This window comes from Pseudopodoces humilis, chromosome 15, assembly GCF_049639895.1.
Source record: "Pseudopodoces humilis isolate 2021_Gansu_Grassland_sample_001 chromosome 15, ASM4963989v1, whole genome shotgun sequence".
NCBI lineage: Eukaryota > Metazoa > Chordata > Aves > Passeriformes > Paridae > Pseudopodoces > Pseudopodoces humilis.
In genome coordinates this window covers 9,156,452-9,183,736 of record NC_142214.1, presented here as the reverse complement: position 1 = coordinate 9,183,736, position 27,285 = coordinate 9,156,452, and the positions used below count along the sequence as shown (strand labels likewise).

Below are 27,285 nucleotides of genomic sequence, written 5' to 3'. Positions count from 1 at the left end.
GGACTCTTACTCATGTCTTTTTTGTAATCCAATTGTAAACACAATCTTTCCAATGAACCAAGAATGTGTAGAAATTTGGCATCTCTTACATCTCTACACCTCTTATGTAATTTGGCTTAAGTGAACATGACAGTTACTGGGGAACAGAGGAAAACTTTACAGCATACTCACGTAAGTTTTATTTACTTAACAAACCTGTTTAGTTCTGTTACATCTGACTTGGAATGTAATTTAGTAGCCTTAGGAACCATACAACCTGTTCTAAAGCCAGTTAAAACCAGACTGAAGCTTTGTTTTGCTGGGTTGTTTTTTTTTTAAGCTGGAAAAAGTACATTTCTACATATCACAAGCATGACCTTCCAGGCCTCAGGAGTTGTTTGACAGTGACTCAGTCATAAAACATTCTCCAGAAGAGCCTCAGTATCATTACATTCCTATCTCTGTGTACCAGTTTCTGTCAAGACAAGCTAGGCCATCTTTTCCTATCCAACATACAAGTGGCACTAGACTTCCCCTGAGGAGCTCTGCTGTCAGGCAGGCAGGTGTGTGCTCTCAGCTGAAGTCCGTGGAGAATCTCCTGGAACAAAACCTCATCACTTAGTTTGTTACTTTTTCCACAGCCATTTCTCAGCAGTGTTTGAATCCTAACAACGTTCCTGGGGAGTTTACGGTCCCTTTGGTAACAGGTCCACCAACGTCAAAAAAGAGACTCTAATGGCCTACAACTTCTTGCTTCCAAGAGTTACCAAACAAATTTAAAAAAAGCAAACCATAGACTGTAGCTCAGTGCAAGTCCGTACGTTAAATCATACCAAAAAGCTGACGCTAAATGACTGTTTATAAGTAAGTGCAAGAAAAACAATTTCCAAGCCAACAGGCGTCGGCCTAGGCCGCAGGCTCGGGGGGCCGAGCTCCCGCGAACCCCGCCGTGCACCGCACCGACCGCGGCCGGAGCCTGCGGCGAGCCCGAGGCGCGGCCGGGCCAAACAGGGCGAGAGCCCGGTATCCGGGCCCGGCACTCCCGCCCCAGGGGGCGGCCCCAGGCCGGCGCGGGGGGCACCGAGCCCCGATCAGTTCCGGTGGGGCCAGGGGCGGGTCCCGGGGAGGATCCCGGGGCGGTCCCACCGCTTCCCGGCCGCGCTTCCGTGCGCCGCGCCCCGTCATGCACGGCGGGCGGATGCGCCGCCATTTTTGCGCTCCCTCTGCCGTGCAGTGACAATAACAACCCGGCCGGGCCGTCCCCCCTCAGGGAGCGCGGGCGCAAGCGGAGAGGGGGGAGCGGGGCCCGAGCGGAGCGGCCGCGGGGCAGAGCGGGAGGCGTGTGGGGCGAGGGGCTGGAGCCGAGGCGACAGAGAGCCGCGCTCAGCCCTCCCCGCTGCTGCTCGGCGGAGACGAGGCGGCCGGAGCAGGAGGGGAGCGCAAGGAGAAGCCGGGGGAGCGGGCAGCCGTGGGGAATTCTGCTGCTGGAGAGGAGGATTGAAAGGAACTGGTGGGCGGCGAGAGGCAGGAACGGAAACGCTTCACTGGGAAAAGAGTAAAAGCAGAAAGACAGAGACAAACTACGAGGAGAACCAAAGTAATAAAGAAAAGGGCAAGAGGAGATACGTGATTCCTCCGATAAAGAAGAACGCGAAGGAGAAGGAGTACCGAAGGACTCCACTGATGAGAAGGAGGAGTTGAAAGACCATCCCCCCCGAGAGAGAGCAAACAGAGACTGACTCTACAACTCTCCCCCTCTCTTTGTCACACCACAAGGATTTGATGCCCCTCAGCCTGTTCACTTCTGTGTGTTCATGTTTCCCACAGGTTTCTCTTCCCCCAACCCCCCAGCTGCAGCCCAGGAGGTCAGACCTGCCACTGATGGTAACACTAGCAGCAGCTCCTCCTGCAAGAAGAGAAAGTTAAATAATAGCAGCAATAGTAATTCCGAAAAAGAAGAATTTGATTCCATTTCCTCCTGCACCTCTTCTCCTTCCAAAAACACCTCCTCATCATCTTCCTCTGTCATCACCACTTCCTCGTGCTCCTCCTCAGGGGTTGCTTCCTCCAACCATCACCTCCAGAAGAAGCTGCGCTTTGAGGACTCCGTGGATTTTATTGGACTCGATGTGAAGATGGCTGAAGAGTCTTCTTCCTCCTCCTCTCCTGCTGCCTCTTCTCAGCAGCAGCACCAGCAACAGCTTAAAAATAAAAGCCTTTTAATTTCGTCAGTGGCTGTGGGGCACCATGCAAATGGCCTGACCAAAGCTGCCTCCTCTACTGTTTCCAGTTTCGCCAACAGTAAACCTGGCTCTGCTAAGAAATTAGTGATCAAGAACTTTAAAGGTAACAGGCCATAATTTGTCACAACCTATGGGGAGCTGATATTCAAGTTTGTGTTTTGTTTTCAGCCTGAAAACCGGTTCCTTTCAAATAGCTCCAGGTTTTGCAGGAATTGCTTTTCTGTGGTGAACATTTCTATACTTATGTAAAGGGGAATAATGATTTCTGATGTGTGCTTGCCTGGTCATGTACACATCCTGAGCTACACTTTGCTGCTTGGAATTACTTTTCAGACTCCCTTTGCTCTGTCTCTTGACAAGGCCTTAATTTGTATGTTAGGTGTAAGTTCTTACTACCTAAGTGTGTAAATCACCTTTGTTTAAACTTCTAACATTTTATACCTCTTTTCTAGTAATTCTGATTCAGGGCTTAGTCTATATTTTAGCCTGGTTTTGGATAAGTCTTTGCATAGAATGTGTTTTTTTTTAAATTGGCCTTGAATCTGCATGTCTTGCCTCTGTCTGTGTTTTCTGTTTATAGGATAATCTGCCTGTGCTTAGTTTTAAGTGTTGAAACTAAGGTGATTATCGGGCTATTATGGTGGATTTCCTTTCTGGTTTCCCCACTTGCCTTTGAAGTAGGTAGTTCAGATTTTTGCAGAGTTTTTTCCTTGTCATGTCTTCACTGTAATTTTTAATTGTAGTATCTTTTCTCTGTCTTAGCTTACTCTTACTTTACAAGTTTATGTTATTTTATAAATTTTCTCCAGACAAGTGTTTGAGATTTTTGAGTAGTGTTACTGGAGAGCAAGGTGGAGTAGAGAAATTAAACTTTTCTGATGTGATGCTGCTTCTTTTTCTAAGAAACAAAAATACAAATAGGTAGGCAGAAAGCTTAGCTAAAATGCTGCCATTTTTTCCCTACAAAGATGAGGCTATCACGGGGTTTTTTTATTTCCTGCCTCTTGCTGTCTTCCAAAATAGTCCACTACCTTGCTTTCTTGGGTTGTTTCTTTCACCTGGTGTGTTTGGGTTTGTGGAGGGGGTAAAAGATATTACCGAAATTAAAATTTCTAAATACACAATTGACACAAATGTTATGTGGACATATTGCATTAGGTAAGGATTAGGGTTAGTTGTCCCACTGTAATGTTTTGCAGGAATTCATGATCACACTGTAACGCTTTGCTTTAAGGATCCAATTCTCAAAAAATGTTCTCCACCTATCACAGCATCATAATTTAATTTGACTGATCATTTTAAAATACAAACCTATGATGCATTATAGGCTGCTCTTCAGTTGCTTGTGCACTGTTATCTTTAAGGGAAGTTAACATCTCACGTTTAAAATACCTGTTAAATGTCATGGATTACATGGTGCTGTGATCATCACTGCTTATGAATTGGTATTTGAGCCACTTGCTTAAAAAGGATGTCTTGGCATTCTGACAGCCTTGCTTTTTATTTACTCTCAGATACTAAACTGAATAATAATCTTAAGATTTTTGTCTTTATCTTAGCGTGATAGCAGTAACATCCTTTACAACTTAAATAACTTCCTGAAATCCATAACTTTGGTGTTGACTGCTGAGCAGCATACTCAGGAGTTGCTTGCGAAAATAGGCAAGTCCATAGTCAATTGTCTCTAGATACAGATGATGAAGCCAGTTTTGGGTTATTGTCAATATTGTAGGGAAGTGCTTGGAAGAGCAAAATAATTACTTCTCTCTGTTAAGTTACTTCTTAGGAAATCATAACACTTTAAAATTTGTTTTTTACTTTTTGGTGTGTAAAAGTCAATTTTAATAGAGTATAATCTCTGGACCAGTTTCACCTGTTGGTAGCATGAATGTGCAGGTGTCATCTTCCTCCTCAGATTTTCTTCCTCTATCTTCTCCATTTGGGAATGTGCTTATTAGAACAAAAATAGTCATTTTAGATAGTAACAAGAATATAAAATTTCAGAATAGTTCTTATATTCTGAAGATGTGACGTGGAGAATATCTTAGGATGTTGTAAATGCTTTAGTCTTGCTGAAGGTGCTGCAAAGCAGGGGCATCTCTAGAAAAGAGACAGAAAAAAAATGGAGAATGTCAGATCTGGAGCTGTTCAAACATTAATAGAGGCTTAACTCTACAAAATATCCACTGGCCAAACCCAAAAGAGACATAAATGGATGCCTTTAAAATTGACAAGTTTTCCTTGGGGACCATAAGGCCTGTACAATAATTACAATGTTTCCATGAGCATTTTTTGAGGAGTTCTTTTCAACTGTTAATACACAGTAGAATTAATGAGCAGTAAATTAAAAACTAAGATACACACCACCGTGTATATTTTAATGCATCATTTTCACCTTTCATGTTCCTTTCTTTTGTCTATTCTGGGCTGGTGATGAGAGTGTAATGAAGGTATAGATCATTCTTGATGGTTTTAGCCCTTCTTGAGCTGCTCAAGCACAGGATTGTGGTATTTGAAAACCACAGGCACTGTTTGGGCTACAAGTGCTGTGGTGTGTATGTGAAGAGCAATGCTGAATTTCTTCAATATGTTACTCTTTCAAATGTGAATAAAACACTGCTTTTACGCAAATGCTTTCTTTTCAGGCAAGTATAAATTAAAAGTTGGGCCATCAGGCCATACCTCTTTCCCCTCAAAGCTACGTCCTTTTCATTTCTGTAAAAAGTTCTGCCTTATCTAAATACATACTTAAACTTCATATAATTTCTTTTAAAGATAAACCCAAATTGCCTGAAAACTACACAGATGAAACCTGGCAAAAACTGAAAGAAGCTGTAGAAGCTATCCAGAACAGTACTTCAATTAAGTACAATTTAGAAGAGCTCTATCAGGTAAGTGCATTAAGTAAAAGCAATGGGTTAGGGCTTTTTTGTTTTATTCTCAGATTTCTTTGCTTAAAAGATTTCATGTGGTGGCAAGAATGTGGCATTATGCTTGATAGCTGCTTTTTTTCATTGAAAAACTTGTCACCTAATAGTGTCTTCATTTTAAAATCATGAGTAAAAATTTCACAAGACCTAGCATCAAACTCATGTTCGTTTTTTTTTTTAACTTGACACAACAAAACCCAAGGTATGGTTTCCCTTGCAGCAGTTGACAAGAATTAATTAAGGCAAAGAGCTATATTTGCTTTTGGGTTTAGGAAGTTGTGGTGTTTATCTGCTAAAGGAGAAATGTATAAAATATTGGTGTTTCAGAATAAGATAATTTATGTTAAAATATAATTTATTTTCTGAAGAAAGTATCGGTTCATGATCAAGTATCACAAATCACCTAAAAACCAAAATTTTCTATTGACTTCTAGTAGGTAAATAGAACATTTTTCCTTCATTGTGTTATTTTGGTTTGATTGTAATTTTGTGGGTATTGCATTATTCTTTCTATTCTAACAACTAGAATCAAACTTTATTGCCAGTAACAGCTCTGATTGTGTTTTCTTAAATACTTTAGGAAGTGATCAGATTGAACTGCATTTCCTAATGCTTTTTTATAAGCCCCACTTCTGCTTTTTCAGCTGAGTGTGTTTGGGATATTTCCCCCTGCTTACCTTTTCCCTGCTAACGTCACTTGCAGTTTTAGCAGCGTAGCAACGGTGCTGCTTTAGCTGAGTATTAAGAAACTCTGGAACTTCTTACTCTACTCTTAAAGCCTTTGTTACCTGGTTAGTTGTTTAATTTGTTCTTCTGTGTATGTATATAGCCTTCTCACCATCTCTTTTTAGAGTCTCCCCTGCCCTACAGTTTTCAACAAAGGCTGCATTTGTATATGGGGAAAAAATCCTGTTTGTGCAAGGCTTGGGGACAAATTTAAGGATGAATTAATTGCTGTTCCTCAGTCCACAGGATTCTTAAGATCACTATAGTATTTTGTAATGTTCTATTAATTAACTAAAAATACTGCTTTTTTAACAGTTTGTCAGAATAATAGATAGTATTGTTATTTTTGCAAAACTTGGTGGAAGTGATAGCAAATTACAACCAATTGTACTTGGAAGTATTGTAAATTACTCTACACTGAATAACGGTGCAAATAACTATTAGTTAAGTGCTTGAAGGCTATCCAAAATTGTTAAAAAATACAGAGTTCAATAGAAGTATTTGCTTCTGTTTAACAGTGTTGCTTAAATTTCTGCTCAGTCTTACCACAAGCTCAATTTAATGTTGCTTGTGATCAGAAAACAAAAAATACGCTTTTTTATTTTAAATCTCAATGATTCAACATTGTTATTACTTAGATACCTCTCAGTGAAATAGAGTGCAATGAAACATGATTTTTTAAAATAAAAATCTAAAAATAAATATCTTGATTTAAAAATAGTAATAGGAATCACTAGTGTTTTTAGATGCTAACTAAACTAATGCCATTTCTGAACAGCTGCTGGGTAAAAGGATCTGATCCCAAATATGCCTTGGCAGACACCATTATCCAACATAGAGGGGAATTACAAAAGAGTCTGCAGAAGTTCTGCTGCACACCTCAAAAGAAGATAATTATTTTTTTAATGGAGTTAAACTTCTTGTGTTTGGTTTAACTCTTGTCTGTGCTGGAAAAGTCCCACTGGGCAAATATTTTGAAGCTTTATTTCTTTGCAGGACCCAAGCTTCATACTTGCTTTGTTCCTCCTCAGCAAACAAAATTATTCCTATACTTGAGTAGCTGCAGTGCTACAGAATTGATTGCTTCTTTCATAGATTAATTCTCCTTATATTAGTACCTGAAAGAAGAGATCTAGATCTTTGGTACCTGATACATAGCTATTTTTTTAAAATCAATTAGAGTTAAGTACTGCAAGAAAGTTCTGCTTTTCTCTCATCAGAGTTGTGTTCAGTTCTTTTTCCTTACTACACAAACCCAGGTATGGATGCTGCAGTTAAAATGAAAAAAAAACCAAAACAAACAACAAACAGCCACATCCAACTGCATATATGTTACTCAAAGGAAATAGGGCTTTTCTTCATATTTTCTGACCATCATTAGGGCACAGATTCCCCGATCAGAAACCTTTTTTCCACTAATTGAGAACAAGATAATTTTGTGAACTAGAGGCCTAAAGTTTTTACATATATCAATGTTGATATGTTTTAGATACGATCAGCATTGTCTAGCAATAGTAATTAAGCAAAGCATAATATTGCAGTAGGTGGTTAATCTCTTTAAAATTAAATCATTTCTGTGCATGTCATCAACAAAGATGCAGAAGTTTCGTACTTTATATTCAAACACTCCATTCTAGCAGACATGTTTAACACTTTGGAATTTCTGATAGACAAATGTAAAAGCTCAGCTTTATATATGCCATAAAAGTAGGGTATATTAATACCTGTTTATTTCACTAAAAGTTATTTGTATGCATTTGTCCATATACAGTGCAGTACCTGATTCTTTTAAGGATTTAGAGCAGCATGGTTAAAGAGTACTTGTTTGATAGGCAGCAGTTGTAACAGTGTTGGGATGAGGTGACCAGAAGTCCAGGAAAGAGGCTGCTGGTGTCCTGATTTGGTGGGTTGAAGCCAAAGTAATGGTGGTTCTGCAGGTTACAGGAAAGTTCCATCCAAAATATTCACCTTCTCAGCTCTCAGTTGGCTTCTCCAAAGTGGAAGAAATTAAGAATCCTAGGAAGATTGCACTTGCTGAAGTTCTAATCAGGCTCTTCAAGCTCAGTGTTTTCCATCCCTTTGTCCTACTGAATCAAGTATCAGGTTATATCCTGGTTTGCTGCATGAACCTGGTTGTACAATAGAATAGAGTTGAGCAGTGCCCATAACCTGCTCTGAGCAATGAACTATAGAACACATTTTCCTATCCCTTTATTCCATTTATTTGGTGTTTAAGTGTTGAGGCTGAGAGTTAAACCTGTGGCTATTGCCAGATATTAAGATGTGTATACTTGGGTGATAATTTTGGCTTTCCTTAGTCTTTATTCAGACCTGTTTTGGTTAAGTGGCACATTCACTTTCTTGCTATACCTGTTTACTTCTGACACGAAGCTCATGCAGGTTTGGGGGGTTTTGCGGTTACTGTTGTGTGGGATGATTTTGTTACGTGTTTTGGTTTTCATGGAGGTTTGAGTTGTGTTTGGTTGGGGTTTTTTAAGTCCTCTGTGTGCTAGAGCCAGTATTAGATGTAGTGCACTTGCACTCAGAATGATTCCTGTTGACACCATGGGATGAACCAAAGAACTCTTGTTTAACTATTTGGATTTGAGTACTGTACTTTCAGTGGTGACTGTTCACTGTCTGCTTCCATTTGGACTGTTGGGAAATACTCTGGGGGAATTTCAGTGTAATGGCATTGATCTGCTCTAGGCACTTCTGTGTTATGCAGTCCTTCCATGGTTGCCTGCAGGTGCTGTGGAACAAACTTTGCCTTCCAGTCCTTTTTTTTTTTTCTCAAGGAGTTGGTCCTACTAGCAGCTTTTCCGATAAGTAAATAATAGTACAAAGTATTGCATTAATTGAAAATCAAATATGCTTCTCCTCTAGCTTCTACAGGTGTTTTACAGAATAATCACTTACTACGTCATTCACTAGCCTGCAAAGAGTTAAAGTTGTTTAGTTGCTTTCAAATTCTGGACAACGAATATGAATTTTTTAAGTCTTGAGATACACTAATAGACTTAAGAACAATTGTTTCCTTGATCAGTCTCCAAGACATGGCCCCACTAAGCTTCTTTTCACTTCTTACTGTGAGCACAGTGACAATTCTTCTAATACTTGATGAGATCTAGAAATCTGGGATTGTCACTGTAAATGTAGTCATGCTACTAATATTCAGGATTATAATTAAACTTATTCAGGCACAGAGTTGGTGGCTAGATAGATAAGATAGATAACATATGTATATATATGTACCTTTGGGGATGAGGGAAGCTTAATCAAAGAAAGGACTGAAAAAGGATATTAATCTGGCAGTGCTTTTCCACAGATATCAGTGTGACTTGCAGAGCACAGCAGTTAATAAAATTAATACCTTAAGTGACTGCTTTGAGGTATGAGGCCCAGCAAGCTACTGGAAGATATTAAAGTACCATCCTTGTTTTTAGAGATTCCAGTCCTGCAGTTCCACGTGAGACATGGACACTCCAGCTAAATTGATAGTCCGTGAGCTGTTCAGGGCACAGCCTGCCTTTATCTCCCGTGACCATTGCAGTGCCATGTCTGTCTCTGGTGTCTCGCATGCAGCAGTTACCTGTGTTAAAAGCCCTGAGAAGCAGAATCCTTGTCTGGGAGGGGACATCTTCCTTTCTTGGAAAAAAAACATGGAACAATATAGCAAGATTTTTTTGTTTCTCTTTACTTCAGGCTGTTGAAAATCTCTGCTCCTACAAGATCTCTGCAAATTTGTACAAACAATTGAGGCAGATCTGTGAAGACCACATTAAAGCACAAATTCACCAATTCAGAGAATATCCTTTTCTTAGCTGTTGACAAGCCAAAATTGTTTTACCTGCAAGTATATAGTGATGGATTTCTTTGACTAGTTCATGACACTAGTCTATGGTAATCTGAATTTTTAGGTTTTGTGTAATTGGTTTTGCTTTTATTTCTTTGTGGGACCTAGGAAAACACTATTTTATGTCTGTAACCGTTGAAAAGTTTCTGAGAAAGTTTCACTGGTATTTGTGAAACACTTCAACATCTTACAGAAGCTTGTGTTAGATATGCAGCAAGGCTTAAAAAGCCTTTATTGGCTGTATCACATCAGGCTTTTTTATATTGAACTTGCCAGACTTAGATAATGTGAAAATTCTTCCAACGAGTAGCTGTTGGGTTTTTTTGGAAAAGTAATGGTGGTCTGGCAGGATGTCAGATTCTGAGGATCAAAATATTTTATTATCAGAAGTTTGGAGTTGCACCAGGTTGACATCCTGTTAAGTCGATATTAATTAGTACCAGAACTATGCAACTAAGCTGAATAAAAGATAAATTTGAGGGACAGAATTTATTTACTGAGGTTAACTCTTAACATGAGCTGAAATTACAGTGTAGTGGTAAGCTCTTACGTGTATTGGGTATTGTTGGTTTTTGACGTATGGGGATATGTATGTTTGTTCCATTCCCCAGGGATGGGGGATTAAACAAAATATTCAAAACTATTTAGATAATTTTTTAAAATTTGTTCAGATAATTTTGATTTCTCATTATTAACAAAATACCCTCATTAAAAAATAAAAGTAAATGTGTTGCAAAATATTAACTGGTTCTTTCTGATAGTAGGTGAGTTTGTTGTGCTGTTAAGTGTCTTTAAAAAATAATAAAGTTGGTTAATTTCATTGCTTACACCATCTATTAATCATGCTTTTCTTAATGATTTCTTCACGGATTCATTGGATAGTGTCCTTTTTCTAAAGAAAATAGACAAATGTTGGCAAGATCACTGCAGACAAATGGTAAGTTTATCTTGTTAAGGAAAATCAGTTGCTTTGTCAGCCTTTTATGCTTAACTTTGTTCCTTTTCAAACTTCTTAAAAATGTCTTAAATTTATGTAAGATTGCTTTGTGATATACAGCTGTACCTAGTTTGTTAGAAATCGAGCCTTGAAGCTTGCCTATTGTGTGTTTCTTGGCATATGGGTCTGATATTGGACACACACACACCCATAACTCCTCATGGTCAATTTTATGGAAACCTTTCTCCTTTATAGCTATTTTTAAAGGAGCTGTTCTGTTATACAGAAATATGCAAAGTGTGACATTGGTCACCTTGCAGGGATTGACAGAAGATGTTGAATAAATCAGCAGTGTCCAAGAAAGCACTGCCTGAAACTGATTGGTGGGATTTCTTGTTGTTGTTGAGCATAATTTGTGTTGCTCTTTAGTTTTAAGAGTAAAATGATTGTGGCTGTTTTATCCCTTCTTGTGACAGATTATGATTAGAAGTATCTTTCTGTTTTTGGATCGAACTTACGTACTTCAGAATTCAATGCTGCCATCTATTTGGTAAGGGCACAAAGAATTACATATTTTGGGGGTACAGAAATAAAATTATTTGGGGGTGTATTTCAACTATTGCTTATACCTTTCTGATTTTCAGATGGATTTTTTTAATATAAACCTCATAGTGACCTGAAAATTACATGGTGAATGCATGAGTGCTTATTGCAAAGGAAGACTTGAATTTATTTGCCATAAATTATAGGATTGTTCTAGAATAGCTGTGACCTCAAATTTCACTGTAGATATCAGCCTCCAGTTTGCACAGTTGAAGGAAGGGGTCTGGTCAATGACTGAAGTGCAAGGGTTTGGGGTGCCCACTAACTGCCTTAGCAGGCGCAGTATTTCAAGTTCTGTAAGTACTTTGAAGGAAAGACTTACTTAAAATAAAAGCAAGATACACTTTTTTGAACTTTAACTTCTGCTCCTTGTATTATTAATAATTAGTATGTGCCCTACTGTTCTTTGGTACCTGAATTACTTTACAAGAGATTGATGGAGGGCCTGACTTTTCCTAAGAGTGACCATACCCATAGTTTCAAATTCATGTGAGGTTTTAACTGGCATGGTCATTGCAGAGATCCTCGTCTGTCACATCACTGAGTTCTTCTAAGCCATGCCTAAGAATTAGAGGTTAGTAAATGATGGACAAAAAAGGAATATTGTCCAACACCATAACCATGGAATTGGAACCCAGGATGATATTTTTCTTTTCTCGTGAAGGCTGGTGTTCTAACATTCTGTCAAACTGAAAAATAAAGATGTTGCAAAAGTTACTTGGTTATTTAGGAAAAAATATCTGCATTGGTGTTTAAAATATGTAGTTTCATGTTGATGTGGTGTCATGGTTTATTTCAGTGTTCATATATTTGTTCATCTTGAGTGATTTGGAGGCAGAGGAATGAGGAATTGGAAGAATGTTGGTATTGGTCTCTTTATTAGATCTAGATCATGTTTTAATAAGAGATATCTGGGATTTATTCTTAAACAATTTATTGAGCAGTCTTTGCTTTCTTTTTAGGGATATGGGGCTAGAATTGTTCAGAACTCATATAATCAGTGATCAGAAGGTTCAGAACAAAACTATTGATGGCATTCTTCTGCTGATCGAGAGAGAAAGAAATGGTGAGGCTATTGACAGGAGTTTACTGCGAAGCCTTCTGAGCATGCTTTCTGACTTGCAGGTGAGCAAACTTGTTTCACCTTTAAACCACTAAATAGCTCAAATTCTTACTTAAGTGCTCAGTAAGCTTTACCATGGATTGCTGTCGTGTTGTTTCCCCAGATTTATCAGGACTCTTTCGAACATAGATTCTTGGAAGAGACTAATCGCCTGTATGCAGCAGAGGGACAAAGGCTAATGCAGGAACGAGAGGTATTTTGGATGTTTAACAATGTTTGTTGTGCCTAATATCAAAGCACATGTCAGGGAGTAGAAATGCTCTGCTGCCTTAGACAGTGTACAAGGCAGTAATGTGGCCTTTGTTTTATAGTATTCTGAAAAAGGAAATGCACGTGCAGTTGCCTTCAGTCACAGTGCTAATGATTTCTGCTTAAAACTGGAACTGCTACTTCTGTCAGATCAGTACTGTCTCTCTTCCCTTCTTGTTGTTTGTTTTTTTAACATACAAAACTACTCTGGCATTTTCAGGTTCCAGAATATCTTCACCATGTCAACAAGCGCTTGGAAGAAGAAGCAGACAGAATAATCACTTATTTGGATCAGAGCACACAGTAAGTGCAGTCTCTCTTTGCCTGGTGGTATGAGCTGTTTGGCGCCTTTTCTGTTGAGGGCCATTTAAGTAGATGCAATTTATTTCTGTTATTGACTGACCATCAAATGCTTTTCACTTCCCACAGCTTCATGTTTACAATGAAGCACTGTCTTGGCTCACACAGCTAATAGCCTGCTCTTCTAAGTCACTGTTACTTTGGCATAAATGTTGTTAAGTATTTGCTTGAAGAAAAGTAGGCTGCCACTCCAAGCCCAGATGTCTCTTTCCTGCTGAAATGTAATTAATCAACTGTTGTCCTACCTGAAAAAGATAAGACTCGGCATAGAAAATTCTAAGGCTAAAGCCTCTGAATATTTGCAAAAAGTATTTTCATATGGAGTCTAGGAAATTACTGAATAATGTCATTCTTCAATCTTTTCTACTTAGAAGCAGGATTTAGTCCAACACAGACAGGTGGAGGTGTTCTAACATAAAGCTATGGCTGTTGTATCTGAGAGAAAACGTAGGTCACTGATATCAAGACCTTTCTGAGGGAGAGGTGTTTTATTGCTACTGTTACATGTTTTGATTTCCTTCCTCTTTCAGCTGTTAAAAGTATTTAGCTTGTTTAGTGGCTTCCTTCTTCCGGGCCAGTATTAGTAGCCAGTTCCCTGTTTTGTTTTAATACCTCTTGACTTGAGGTTTGTTATTTCTCCTTGGTTTGTCTCCCAAGACATGAATGTCCTCCCACAAGACAGGATTAGGCATATTTGATGAATTCTCCCCAACTTCTTCACTGATGGAATCATTGTCCAGCTTCTACAAGTCATGTACAACAGGGTATATTGTGTGAATTAAAATCAACAGTCAGCAAACAGGAGAAAAAAAAATAAAAATATTGTTTACTGGGGAGAAAAAGGATAAATATGTGTATAATCATTTTAGGTCTTTGGCCACAGATAATTAGAGCACTCCCAATGATAATGTAATTGCATAATCTCAAAAGAAGGATTTAAAACTGACAGTAATGGGAAAAGGAAAAATAATTCTAAACATTTCTTCTGTAGGAAGCCACTAATTGCTACTGTAGAAAAGCAGCTTCTAGGTGAACATTTAACAGCCATTCTTCAGAAAGGTAATCTTTCTTCTTTATAGAAATGTTTCTAATTACTGCTTTGGGGCTTTCAGTTCCTGTGCTGAAAGAAAGCGATGGATTTGGGTGCTGGGGGAGGACAAGCTACGTCATTCTTTAACTCCCTTTGCTACTCAGTTCCCAAAATAGCACTGACCATTCTCCTCATTGGAGATAAGGGGACACTGTGCTGTCTTCTGATACACAGCAAAGCAAAAAGAAAATTAGAACAGGAGACTCAAGTTCAGTGTGTTAAGTGGCACTTTGAAGACTTGGATGTAAAAAAAAGAGTACACTTTGAATTATGGCTGTAACAGACAAGGGAGTTACTGAGTACTTGCTGCTGACAAAAAGCAGCTTGTTTTAAAAATGAAGTATAATTTGAGCTATGGAATACATTGCCTCAGTTCTACAATAGTCTCTGTGGAGTCAAGTGACCCTCTGTTTATCTCTGAGATAATCTGGAAATAGAAAAGCGTGCAGTGAGAGCTGAATAATAAAACAGTCAGGTCCTTAGTAGCCAGATTCTGAATGAAACAGGTACGTGAGCATCTTCCTGTTCATCTGTAACAAGCTCTTCATTGTGTGGATTATAGATCTTTACCCATCTACTTTCTTAGAATCTTGCTCTAGAGCATCAGACCTTCTCCAGAAAGTTAAAAAGTGAATGGTGAAAATGTTTCTTGCAGCTGCTTGCCTTCAAGCATCTGTAAAATTTATTTTATAGCTGGAGTTGAGCTATCTTGCCAAGGAAGTTTTCCTACAGATCAGTACAGTGTAAACTTTTCAAATCTTTAGGGAGTAGTAAAGCAGAAATAAGTAAAGATATTGTGATAAGGTTGTTATGTAAAGTACATGTAGCCTAAATGGAATAAAATCATGTGCGATAATAAGATTTTTAAGGTTTCAGCCAGGTATTTTGTGTTTCACTGTTAAATTAGGTACTTTAAAATAAAATAAAAATAAAAAAACCACCACCACTAATGGCTTGATAAAAAAAATACTAGTTTTGAAGAGGCCTCACTGTAGTAATAGGCTGTGCTTTGTTTGGGTTACTCTGGTTTTAATTGCTATTGAAATTCTCACATTTGCAGGTCTAAATCACCTTCTTGATGAAAACCGAATTCAAGACCTGTCTCTTCTGTATCAGTTATTCAGTCGTGTGAGAGGTGGAGTACAGGTTCTCTTGCAGCACTGGATTGAATACATAAAGGTACTGTTCCTAGAACTCTGGAACAGATACCACTGTTGTACCAGTGGGGTTTTTACACAGATGCTTGAGTCATCTCTGTAAACTATTGCATTTTTCTAAAAATTGAGGATATTCGCTTATAAACATGTACTTAATAGACAACTTCTGAAAAATCCCAGGAAAGGTACAATAACTCTTCTAGCCCTATTGAAGAAAACATTGAACATTCAGTTGAATTATTGAACTCCAAATAAATTTAGAATTTATAATCTCGCTAATAGTTAGTTTGTGGTACAACTATATTTCTACTCGTAATTTTGGTAATGGCAGAATGTTTGTCTTCTTCCCAATAAAATTTCCTGTGGGAATGAGTGGTAGTTAAAGTTACCAACCAGTAAAAGTTCAAAAAGCACTTGAATATCAGTTACGATGACTCATTTTATTTCTCAGTGAAAATGTCACAGAAAATATGGTTGTCGTGGAGGAAGGCTTTGGAATGGCATAGGAGTACTTTTATATAAAACTGAATTTAGTTGGGAGCATTACTTGTGTAAAACCTGAGGATATAGAAGATTAAAAGGGGTGTGTTAATTTTGTCATGCAAAACTTTATTTCTTTAGACAGAAGTTCTGAATCCATTCACTTTTTCATCAGTTGGTTTTGAATCAACATGCAAGGCCTAGGGATGATTATATAGCAAATACTTCATAACACAATAATACATAATAGAGTAATACTTTTGTTATTACTGAAACTCATGTGAGTACCAGAAACAACACATTACTAAAGGTAACTTTAGATTTTAGAAGTCTTGTCATTTAAATTAATTATTCAGGCTAATTAAGAGATATGTTTTATTTTGCAGGCATTTGGTAGCACCATAGTAATTAATCCTGAAAAGGACAAAACCATGGTCCAAGAACTTCTTGATTTTAAAGACAAAGTTGACCATATTATTGATGTTTGCTTTCTCAAGAATGAGAAGTTTGTAAATGCCATGAAAGAAGCCTTTGAAACATTCATTAACAAAAGACCGAATAAGCCAGCTGAACTCATAGGTATTTTTCTTCAATTTCTTTCATGTGAGAATTTGGGTGCTGAGATGCTGATCCACTTAAAGATGGGATATGCTGGAATTGTGTGTTAATACATGCACAGTACAACATCAGACTGAGGATCTGCTATGCCACCTGATGCAAGGGAATTGTTTGGGAGGGTAGCATCAAACATTACAAGCAAACTGGTCATCACTTCTCTAGATAGGCTATAGAAAAGTGCAGAACATCAGATTTTGGGCATTCCAGTAATTGGCTGGTGTCCAGACATGAGAATACTGCTAATAATTAGAATTTTTCAGAAGCTTACATAACTGTGCCACCAGCATGTGTGCACAGAGCTGTTAGGGGTTTAATATGTGAAAGGGAAGAGAGTTGAGGATGCACTGAACCTCTCATGTGTGGGGACAGTGTCTCTGGTTTGCAAAGAACATTATTTACAAATCTGTGCATTACATGCCTGGTACTCTGCACTTTTGAATCATTTCCCCACATGGTGAATAATACCCACATTGCAATTGGTTGTGCTGTTAGGCTTGTGGCGTGATACTTTCTGCCCTGCTTTTTTGCATTAATTCCCTAACTGTAATGGGCTTACCAGCCCATTTGAAATTAAAACAAATAATCTAGTTTAATTGAAACTGGAAATTAAACCAAAAATAGTGATCTGCTAGAGAAATTCAGCAGTATAGTCAACACATTTAAATAACTGATTTACATCTTTTTTTTCTGGTCTTTTTGCATCTCTTACAGCCATGTCAATCTGCAACAGCAGTGACTACTTTGAGATCACAACATAAAGCAAGATTTTTTTTTCATAGGCAAAATGTTTAACATTGTGTACGATTATAAAGTTAAGATGCAGTCACTGCTTATCTGAAAAAACATACTAGGCTATAATGTTTTTATAACTTTATAGCATCTATGAAAATGTATCAAGGTAGCTGTTATGAGGCTGGTAGAAAGTGATTTCAGGATCCTTTACATTTTCAAGATTTCATATTAAATTTAGAGATTTTTGCTTCACTGTGATATTAAACATGTGCTAAACTCTATTCTTCAACATTCTTTTAGCTAAATATGTAGATTCAAAGCTTCGTGCAGGCAACAAAGAAGCTACTGATGAAGAACTTGAAAAAATGCTGGATAAAATTATGATCATATTTAGATTCATATATGGTAGGTATTGGGGTTTTTTTTGTGGGGATACAGTTGTTTAACCACTAACATAAAGGTACTTTGAAATTATTTTTGCAGTCTGTTTACATTTTCACGTGTTTATTTAACTCTGTGGATGTTGTTGGTGTAGTGCTGTTTAACTACTTTTCCCCTTAAATTGCAAATAACAAAATCTGTGGAAATCTTCATCTGAAGGCCCTTTTTGCTTTTCTGAGCTTTGAATTTGGTCTCTTGTAGGCAATGTTTATTTAAAACCATCAGTGCTTTGTGATCACTTTCAAATCTCACCTTTTACAGGAAAAGATGTCTTTGAGGCCTTCTATAAAAAAGATCTAGCAAAGAGACTACTAGTTGGGAAGAGTGCATCAGTAGATGCTGAAAAATCTATGCTTTCCAAACTCAAACATGGTAAATATCTGTCCGTCTGTGTGTCTGTCTATCTGTCTGTCTATCTGTCTGTCTATCTGTCTGTCTGTCTGTCTGTCTGTCTGTCTGTCTGTCTATCTGTCTGTCTATCTGTCTGTCTATCTGTCTGTCTATCTGTCTGTCTATCTGTCTGTCTATCTGTCTGTCTATCTATCATTTATATCCATCAGCTTTCTTTTAAAAGTAGTTGACAACAGAAGCACTGTTGGTATTTCCCCTTTCCATGAGGGCAAAAGCTTCTGTGCAGGTCCTGAATGACTGGTGGGTTTTGAGGAGATTCATTTGCTTTTAGTTTTGTAATTATAATAGGAAAAGCCAAAACACAGGAGTTTAAAGTGCACAGTATATCTTGGCCTGTGGGATAGACTTGAGGTTCCCTGCAGAGTAAATCAGTGATGTGCTCAGTGAACTTAAAGATTACTTCCAATTGTTACTCACTGCCAGCTAGTTGTTCTCTAGTCTGGTCTTCATTGTTTCATTGGATGGAGCCTTTGGGTGGTAAGGGTAAGATTTTTAGAGCTTGATCTTGTTCTGCCATGAGGAGACAGTTTGTAAAGCAGCTGATAGGGATTAGAATTGTCACCTGAGTGACTGGTGGCCATCGTAGTCAAAGGATGAACAGTCAGGTCCATGTGGAAAAGCAACTGGGTTGCAAAATAGCTACCACATTAAAACATTTCTTGTTTGTAACCTTGTTCTGTACCTTTATTAGAATCCAGGTCTTTATGTAAGAAAATCTGCTGGAAAAGGTCATCTTGCTCCAAAGTGCATTCTGGCACTTAGAATAACTACTGTGAGGTGTTGAAAATAAATAGATTAATTTCTAATATTTACATTTTCTCTTTTATAGAATGTGGAGCTGCTTTCACCAGCAAACTTGAAGGAATGTTTAAAGATATGGAGCTTTCAAAAGACATAATGATACAATTCAAACAGGTACTGAGGGAAAGCCTGCTGTCTGTCCTGTCTATGCTTTTGAAAATTTTACTGAATTTATTAAAGGTTTTTCCTGAGCAGCACAGCAAAAAAACTGAGATAAGCTTCTTCGAGCAAACCAACAAAACATCACCTACAGCAATAAGAGAACTGTAAACTTATGAAACATTTTAACACCAGCTCTGAGACAACTTTAACACCATTGTATTTTGATGCCTGGCTTTGATGTTTTTGCACATTAAATTATATATTCTGTACTGTTTTGATTACAAACAAATTTTAACATTCGTTCCTCCATTCACATTTACTTAGATAGTTCTTCACCTCAGCCTGTTAAAACACTTCTGCTGTTTTCTTCCTGTATGGAAGTGCCTTTTGAACTTAGGAAAAGTGCTTGATCTTATCTTAATTTTCTTGTATGTAACTTGAAATTTATACAACAAATACATTGTGTAGTGACTTGTCTTCTCTGCTCTTGCAATGCCTATTCTAACTTTTCAGTTCTACATGAAATACGTATAGTAAACATAACTATATCAATTTATTTTGTTTCTCTTTGCAGTATATGCAAAATCAGAATGTCCCTGGCAACATTGAACTAACAGTGAATATTCTGACTATGGGTTATTGGCCAACCTACGTGCCTATGGAGGTCCACTTGCCCCCAGAGGTAATGAACATCATGAGTTATACAAGTGTTGGCCTGTTAGAAATGCACCTTGGAATCCAGTGACACTTGGTTTCCAACATGCATAGAGGAAGAAATGCAGAGCTATCTTTTAAAAATGAAATTTGTTTTCTTGTGATTCCTTTTATCATTCTAAGCCTTGATTTAAGGCTTAATCAATTGTAGAGGAGGGAAGGATGCTTTTAAAGTAGAAATTGTTTTTTAGTGTTTTGGGATTTTTCTTTCTTTAGATGGTAAAACTGCAGGAGATTTTCAAGACCTTTTATTTAGGAAAACACAGTGGTAGGAAACTTCAGTGGCAGTCGACACTAGGACACTGTGTACTAAAAGCAGAATTTAAAGAGGTGAGTCTATTGTTTCTATTACTTCTGTTGTTTTGTTGATTCCATGTCTGGGTTGTACCTTAGGGATATATGGGGAAGCTTTTTTGTGCTGTGATGGAAAACTTAACACTGTTTTTGCAATTACTTTTAACCTCCTGCTCTTTTCCAGAGTTGGTAGTTTCTGAAAAAGATGTGTTAATGTCTAAGAACATGCACCCCATTTCTGTGTTGGTGGGGAAAAAAAAGCCTGTTGGGGAAAATATCCAGTGGCTTTAGCTCCAGATTAAAAATAGCACTCATTTTTATAGTGGGGAGGAAAAAAGGGGCCATGTTTCTTTGATGACCTTACTTCATCTGATAGCATTAAGAATCTTGACAGTAAGCTTTTCACTACTGAAATAAAGAAAAATTCTGGATTGTACAAGAACACAACTGTTTTAGAAGGGTTTTCATTTATTCCCCTTCAGCATTTCTTTATGGACACAAAATTTTCTCATTAAATAGGAATGCTTACCATTTCCATTTTCAGAAAAAGTTAATGGTAAAACAAGTTTTGAGATTTGACAAGATTGAAAAATCAAACTTGATTATTTCAAAGATTCTATGGTTCTTTATACTGTGTTCCTTAAACTGTTTGTGTTAGATTTTGACTTAAAGATCTTCCAAATTGTAATTTTAAGCACTTAGTAATTTGAGACTTGTCTGGAGTCATCTGATGCATATCTTGGGTGAGTTTTGTCACTGGATAGAAAAGTCCAGCCTTGTGGCCTCAAGCTTGTTCTGCATTTCATAGTAAGCACAAGAGACCAGTAACTTCCATTCTTCCATATTCTCGAGTGAATAAAATAACACTCTGTTAGTGAAATAACAAACGTGCAAGAGTGACTTGTTTCTCATGTTCCCCTCATTCCTTTCCCTCCACTTCCCAGAAAAAACAGCCTGGTTTTTTTCCCTTTCCCTAAAAAACAGTCTGTTTATTTCCCTTGTGACAGGGCAAAAAAGAACTTCAAGTCTCCTTGTTCCAGACACTGGTGCTGCTCATGTTTAATGAAGGAGAGGAGTTCAGTTTAGAGGAGATAAAGCAAGCCACTGGGATAGGTTGGTATTGAAAACAACCGAGTACTTCCAAGTGTTCTTACTAAAAAAACCTAAACAACTTGTTTCTGCTTTAGAGGATGGAGAGCTGAGAAGGACACTTCAATCTCTGGCTTGTGGCAAAGCCAGAGTACTGACTAAAAGCCCCAAAGGCAAAGATGTGGAAGATGGTGATAAATTCACATGTAATGATGATTTCAGACATAAGCTCTTCAGGATAAAAATCAACCAAATTCAGATGAAAGAAACGGTATATTTTTTTCAATCCTCTGGGGTTTAGATCCTTGGGTTAAGAACCTTGTTGCCTGCCCTTTTACAAGCTTTTTTTCCTCCTGGTTGTCATGTACATACTGATATCTCTGTCAGAGTTACATGTGTAATTTGGATGACAGCACATACCTAACAGTGGTGATTTAAATGTGTGCCTCTGTACTAAGACACCAGTGATGCTGGATGTCCCTAAGTAAGGTTAAGAGATGTTCCAGCTATGAAATGCTCTTTTTGTCCTTTATCATTCCATGGAGCTTTACTGACTGTTTGTAAACATGGCAAATTCACTGCGGACTTGCTTCTCTGACAGCCATCCAATGTAAAATCTATGCAAAGGTTTTAATTCTTTGTACAAGTGTGTTTTTCAATTGACAAAAAGTCTTCGTATTTGTAAAGGCTTTATGTCAGATACTTGACAACAGGCATTTCACTGTCTTACACTGAGATTGTCTTGGAGACAGAATTGTTTGGACTGTGCTGGTATTCTCATTAAAATTTTTCCAAATGGATCCTTCAGGTGGAGGAACAGGCAAGCACTACAGAGAGAGTGTTCCAGGACCGGCAGTACCAGATTGATGCCGCCATTGTGCGGATCATGAAGATGCGCAAGACGCTCAGTCATAACCTGCTCGTGTCAGAGGTCTACAACCAGCTGAAATTCCCAGTCAAGGTGCTGTATTGATTTTTCTACTTTTAAAACTTTATCAGTTCTTTTATCTCCCCTGGCCTGCCCTCAGTTGAACGGTGCTTCCCTCTAAAATATACATCTTTTTAGTATTAGAAAAGGGCAAATACTTTCAGGAATTTTTAAAGTGCCAGGTGTTATTAAAATATATTTCCAAAGGGTTTCAGCCCTGGTGTGTGTTAAGGGAGAAGCTGACTCTCCTTGTATGCTGCTGTTCCACTGTTTGCAGTGTTCTGGCAAGGCATTCTTGGGCAAAGGAGAAAATGCTTCAGATCTTAAAACCATCTGCATTACAGCCTTAACTTGGTTGATACTTTTGAAGTACAGTTGTTTTTCTGCATGGATTATACTGGTTAATATATATACACATATATAGGAATAAAAAAAATATTGGTGAAAGTCTCAAAGCTGCAGAAACCCACAGCTGCAATATAAACTGACTTATTGTGTACAAATGGAAATGGGTTTTCAAACAGACAGTGAAGCATTGTTGGAATTCAAATATATGGTGCTTTCTATTAGTGGAAATGTAAAATAAAAGGTCCTTCTATTTCATTCCATTGTATTATCATGTTGAGTGCCTGCAGGTCTGTAAGTATTGCATAAACTGCAGTTAGGCTTTGTAATATTACAGCAGATTATTTAAATAATTTTCCTCACTTGTTATCCTGAGGCATTTTTATTAAGTGCCTCACCCAACAAAATCACAGGACACCCAAATTATTGCAAAACTCATTTGCTTCAAGAGGAACTGAAACTTGTACTATCTTTTACTGGCTAAAAGTCAGAAATAGAAACACTTTGGTACATGATGCACAAATTGCACTTCTTTAGAGTTCAGTTCAAACAGCAGCAAATATCTTCCCTTTCTGTAAAAATCTGTTTAGCTGCAGGTGATGAGCTGACTTCGTAACTTTCTCTTCTATCAGTTATACATTGCAGACTTTGGAAGCTCTGATACTTGAATGGATTTATGTTTGTTTTTTTTTAAATTGGGATTTTCATCAGCCATCTCAAACAATATAGATATTTGGCTCAAGTTGAAAGACTCAAGAAGCATTGACTTCAAAGTAATAATGCTGACATGTGCTTTATTTTACAGCCTGCTGACCTTAAGAAGAGAATAGAATCCTTGATTGACAGGGACTACATGGAAAGAGATAAAGAAAACCCAAATCAGTACAACTATATTGCATAAACATATGTTGGCCTTTGTTTTACTGCACACTTGGTGTCCTACACAGTTGCCAGTGGATAAACTAGCCTGTTGATCCCGTTAATTGACTTTTTATACTACCGATGATTGAATGAAAGCAGTGTAATGGAAAAGTATAGTAGAGTGGACTTCTTTCAGTGGTTAACATGCCCATTTAAAGAGTACTATTTACATTTTAAGAAGAATGCTGTTGAACTCTTTGCATGTTATTTAGTAAGATGTGCAGAAAGCTGAAAGAAAGTACCTGGCCTTTCTGATTCCATTTGTCTCTGGGTCTGAAGAGGAGTCCCTTGATATATGACAGATATCTTTCACATCTTTAAATGGAAACAGAAGGTTCATTAATATAAAAAATAGCCTTTAAAATGCTTAAACTGCATGCAAACTTTTAATTTACTGTACAGAATGCATTTCAGTTATACATACCATTGGTTTGGTTGATGCCCACACTTGGATTTTTTTCTCTTGAGCAGGGAAAATGAGGAATAAGCCAAGCTATCCTTATTGCTGATCTAATGGAAAATATTCTTGGTTGCAATTAAGACGAAATGGTGCCAATATAAAACAATGTATAAAGTTTGCAGTGTGGGCATATATACTGTATATACAAACACCATTCTTAAATAACTGCTACAACAAAACAAGTTCAGATTAGATTTATATGGCTTGCCTGTGAGACTTGGTGTTCACCTTTGGGAATTTTAAGCATAAAACAGCCATAATGGAAGAAGTGACAGTTTTTACTAGTCATGGGTAGGAGGCCTTCACCTCTTGGCAGCAATACTCTAGAATAAAGATAATCTATTAACAGATGAAAAAGCCACACTGTTATTGTGGTAAAGCTGTAGGAAAAAAATTGCAAATGGATTTTAATACTTGTTTTGCTTTGCAACATTCTAAACTTGAACTAACCTCAAGGTTTAGACAGGGCAGCTCTTCTAAGATTGCCCTGCTTTGGATTGCTTTAACTTAAAGCTTTACGAACTCAGCCCTAGAGCCTAGCAGGCCTCCTAGAACCCAGAAGCCTACCTCTCATATAGTAAGTTAAGTATTGCTACAAGGCATCTAAAATATATTTTCTTAGATGACCAGAGAGCATTCTTTGCATCTTTATAAGACATGGGAGAGTAAGTCACTTGAATGTAGAGCTTTGTTTCAATAAAATACATTTTTTATTGCTTATAGCAGCATGTGCCAGGTATATATGGAAAAAAAAGGTGTCAACAGAAAAGGAACTTCTCCATGTACCAGTTCTTCCTTACCCAGCCAGGCTTTAGACCTATGATCAGCTGTGTTGCAGAGCACAATGAAAAACCTCATCCTCTTTCAGGCACTGATAGTCCTGGGGAATACCCGATATCTCTTGAAAGCAAGGTGTTACTTTTGTTTAATGGCAGTGTAACTTAGCTCTCTATGACCTATAACTTCTATCACTGTGATCCCACATTCAGGGGTGCGCATGTGTGAGAGTGTGTGTGTGTGTGTTTTCTATCTGACACATGCCATCCTTAGTGCTTTTTTTTTGTCTACTGTTTAATTCCCTATATTCTCCAGCCATGTTTTCTCTCAGGCTCTTTTGTATGCAGTCCTCAGCTGACAGATGAAACAAATGTGGGTGGTTTTTTCCTACTAAATTATTTGCAGTCACCCATACAGCTCTTTGTGATCTGCAGAAAATCTACCTTGCCCCTTGACACTATTGCAGCATAACCACTGGTAGACATCCAGGGCCACCCCTGCCTCTGAGACAAATACTGACAGTAGAGTTATGTGGTAAGAACCTTGAAGACTCCTCCTGCAAATCTTCAAGTATTACTTCAAATAGAGATCTACTGGGGAGGAAAGAATGCCCCTCACCATTAAAAAAAAAAACAAACTTCTGTGTTTTGTATTCAATGTTCCTTTTCTTTTATGTTTTGTATCTTCAGCCAATAAAAGATTCCTTTTAAAGATATTTGGAGAAGAAGCGTAAGACTTAACTCTTCAGGAGACAGGAGCTGATTTATTGAGCTGGTTCCATTCAGTCTGTTGTAGCACACCTGTAGTGTGAACACCTGTTATGGTAAAATCCTCCCTCATTACACAAGTGTCACGTTCAGTCAAATTATCTGCAAAGGACTGTAGGTTTATTTAGTTTTTATCCTGTCTATTTCAGTAACTTTAATGCAGGAAATATGATACAGAAAATGTCCTCAAATCTCATCAGAATTCACAATCTGAGGCAGACCCTAAGCGCAATCCAGTTAAAGCAACCCAAAGAATGGACTTTGAGAACCCTGGCTAGACCAGGAGAAGGGTGAGCGAGAGGAGGGGAGAAGGCTTCTCCTTCATGGGTTTTCCCCAAGAATTTGTTCATCTCTTCTGCTAAGGTCTCGCTCATTCCTGGTTAATGACAAAGCTGCAGCCAAGATACGTCGTCGTACAACTCCGCAAATTCTTGCTGGGATCATGTGCCTGCTTCTTGAGCCATATATATCTCTGTAAGAAAAAACTGAAATGGGCTTGGACCACAACTCATCTGGCTAGAACACAGCTTGTCTTTTTGGCCGCACATTTTTAATCTCGACTCTTGCATGCAGTTTATAGCACCTTGTTCATAAGAAATTGCAGTTTATTCTTAGAAATATATATTTTAGGTTTTTTAATCTTTATACCCATAAATGGACTATTTTTTTGTCTTGGCTGGTTTCAAAAGTGACCATTTTGTTTAAATGCTGTAATTGCAAATGTGTTGTAAGCGTTGTTTTGTTCTATAGTTTACACAAAGGTGCCAAAGTAAATAGTTAATAAAAAAAAACAAAAACAAATCCTAGCAAATTGTTAAGTTGCTTTAGCTGTTCTTCATATTTTGGTCTCAGCTTTTTTTTTTTTTGTCAGCCTTTCATTTTTTCCTAGACATATCATTTGCCCTAATGCTTTCTTTTAAAACAAAAAAGTGCATCTAAAAAAATGTTCAAATACCACTTTTTTTAGTGCTGTCATATAGTAGGAAGAACATTTTATTTGAAATGTTACACTAAAATTGTAAGAGTACAGCAGCATTCAAAAATGTAATATACTTTTTGTATAACAGTCTTGAGAGTGTGTCTGGAGTGGGGGGGAAAAACTAACCCTGTTACCTTTCAGAAGCCTCTTCCCTCAGCTACCAGAATACAAAATTGTGCTTTTTCACAACATCAAAAACTTATAGTTTATGCAGACTTGCAAACAGGGCATGTATCACCATTGCATCCTTCGATGCAAAAAGCAGCAAAACCTTTTTTATGTTTCATAAGTCTAATATGGGTACAGAGAGTCTTTCTTAAGTTGGTAAATAATGTAAATACATGTCCTTTCAGAGAGTGAGTCTGTTATCTAGGTATTTTGTGTCATTTAATAAATATTAAACAGTTTTGTGTTGATAAACTCTTGTGTGTAAAATGCCTTCTTACTCCAAGTTCTGTATGTTTGGCTTACTAATGTTTATGGCTTCTTTAAATTCTTTAGCTGTGATTTGATAGCAAAATACTTGTTTGCTACTTAAAAACAATAAGTAGTTCCTTATTCATTCAGTCATTAAAATCCCTTAAGTTTTCTAAGTGGCTTCCATTCCTGAATTTTTATTATTTTGGGTTTTTTGCTAAGTCTTCTATAGTTCTTGGAGGGGAAGGAAATAAGAATCCTCATAGACTCTGAATCTGGATTAAAATGTATACAAGTGACAGAAATATGCAAAAAAAACCAGAGGTGGTGGCTTGTTGCTCCTCAGGGAGGCACCTCTCCTGCTGTATGAATATTTCTTGTCTCCCACGTTATCATTATTCTAATGACTCTGGAATGATTACTGAAGTATGAAGGACAGAGCTGTATAGGGAATTTGCTTCTCCTAGTAAGAATGGCTAATTGGCCATTTCTTGATCTTTTTTATTTACCCTGAACATTTGGGTTAAATCTGAGCAGAAGGACTGTGTCCAGCCTGGCCCTTCCCAGTTCAGGAGCCCTGAAGACTTGGTGGAGGGAGGAGGGATAGCTGTAGCAGAGCAGGTGCCAATCCTGTGAGCTGTTCTGTGGAAGGCTGGCATGGGCTTAGTGGGGCTGACCCTGCACTGCTGGAACCACACAACAGTTCTGGGGCAGGTGGGCTTGGACAGGTCTGGGAAGCATCTGCCACCAATCTGC

At 37.8% G+C, this 27,285-nt stretch overlaps 1 protein-coding gene across 2 annotated transcripts; it reads left to right on the top strand.

Moving 5' to 3' along the window:
* The first annotated feature begins 1,162 nt into the window (after window positions 1–1,162).
* On the top strand, window positions 1,163–26,532 carry CUL4B (cullin 4B). Of its 2 annotated transcripts, XM_005526218.3 has the most exons (20): window positions 1,163–2,325; window positions 4,998–5,113; window positions 9,584–9,687; window positions 10,602–10,671; window positions 11,148–11,221; window positions 12,237–12,399; window positions 12,501–12,590; window positions 12,867–12,949; window positions 13,998–14,065; window positions 15,157–15,275; window positions 16,120–16,312; window positions 17,384–17,488; window positions 17,786–17,896; window positions 18,765–18,850; window positions 19,413–19,520; window positions 19,769–19,882; window positions 20,854–20,959; window positions 21,034–21,206; window positions 21,744–21,896; window positions 23,014–26,532. In XM_005526218.3, exons 1-20 carry the CDS (start codon window positions 1,794–1,796, stop codon window positions 23,107–23,109), a joined length of 2,664 nt encoding a protein of 887 aa, XP_005526275.1. In that variant the 5' UTR covers window positions 1,163–1,793; the 3' UTR covers window positions 23,110–26,532. The 2 variants fall into 2 exon arrangements, with proteins under 2 accessions (XP_005526275.1, XP_087918633.1); XM_088062507.1 differs by lacking the exons at window positions 1,163–2,325; window positions 4,998–5,113; window positions 9,584–9,687 and adding an exon at window positions 9,712–9,781 and having other exon boundaries at window positions 10,617–10,671.
* Window positions 26,533–27,285: the final 753 nt, after the last annotated feature.

Bases quoted from the DNA above. Each gene is read 5' to 3' on its own strand.
- CUL4B (XM_005526218.3), top strand. From the start codon at position 1,794: ATGTTTCCCACAGGTTTCTCTTCCCCCAACCCCCCAGCTGCAGCCCAG. The intron at 12,400-12,500 runs GTGAGCAAACTT...TTGTTTCCCCAG, and splicing joins GCATGCTTTCTGACTTGCAG to ATTTATCAGGACTCTTTCGA. The intron at 12,591-12,866 runs GTATTTTGGATG...TGGCATTTTCAG, and splicing joins GGCTAATGCAGGAACGAGAG to GTTCCAGAATATCTTCACCA.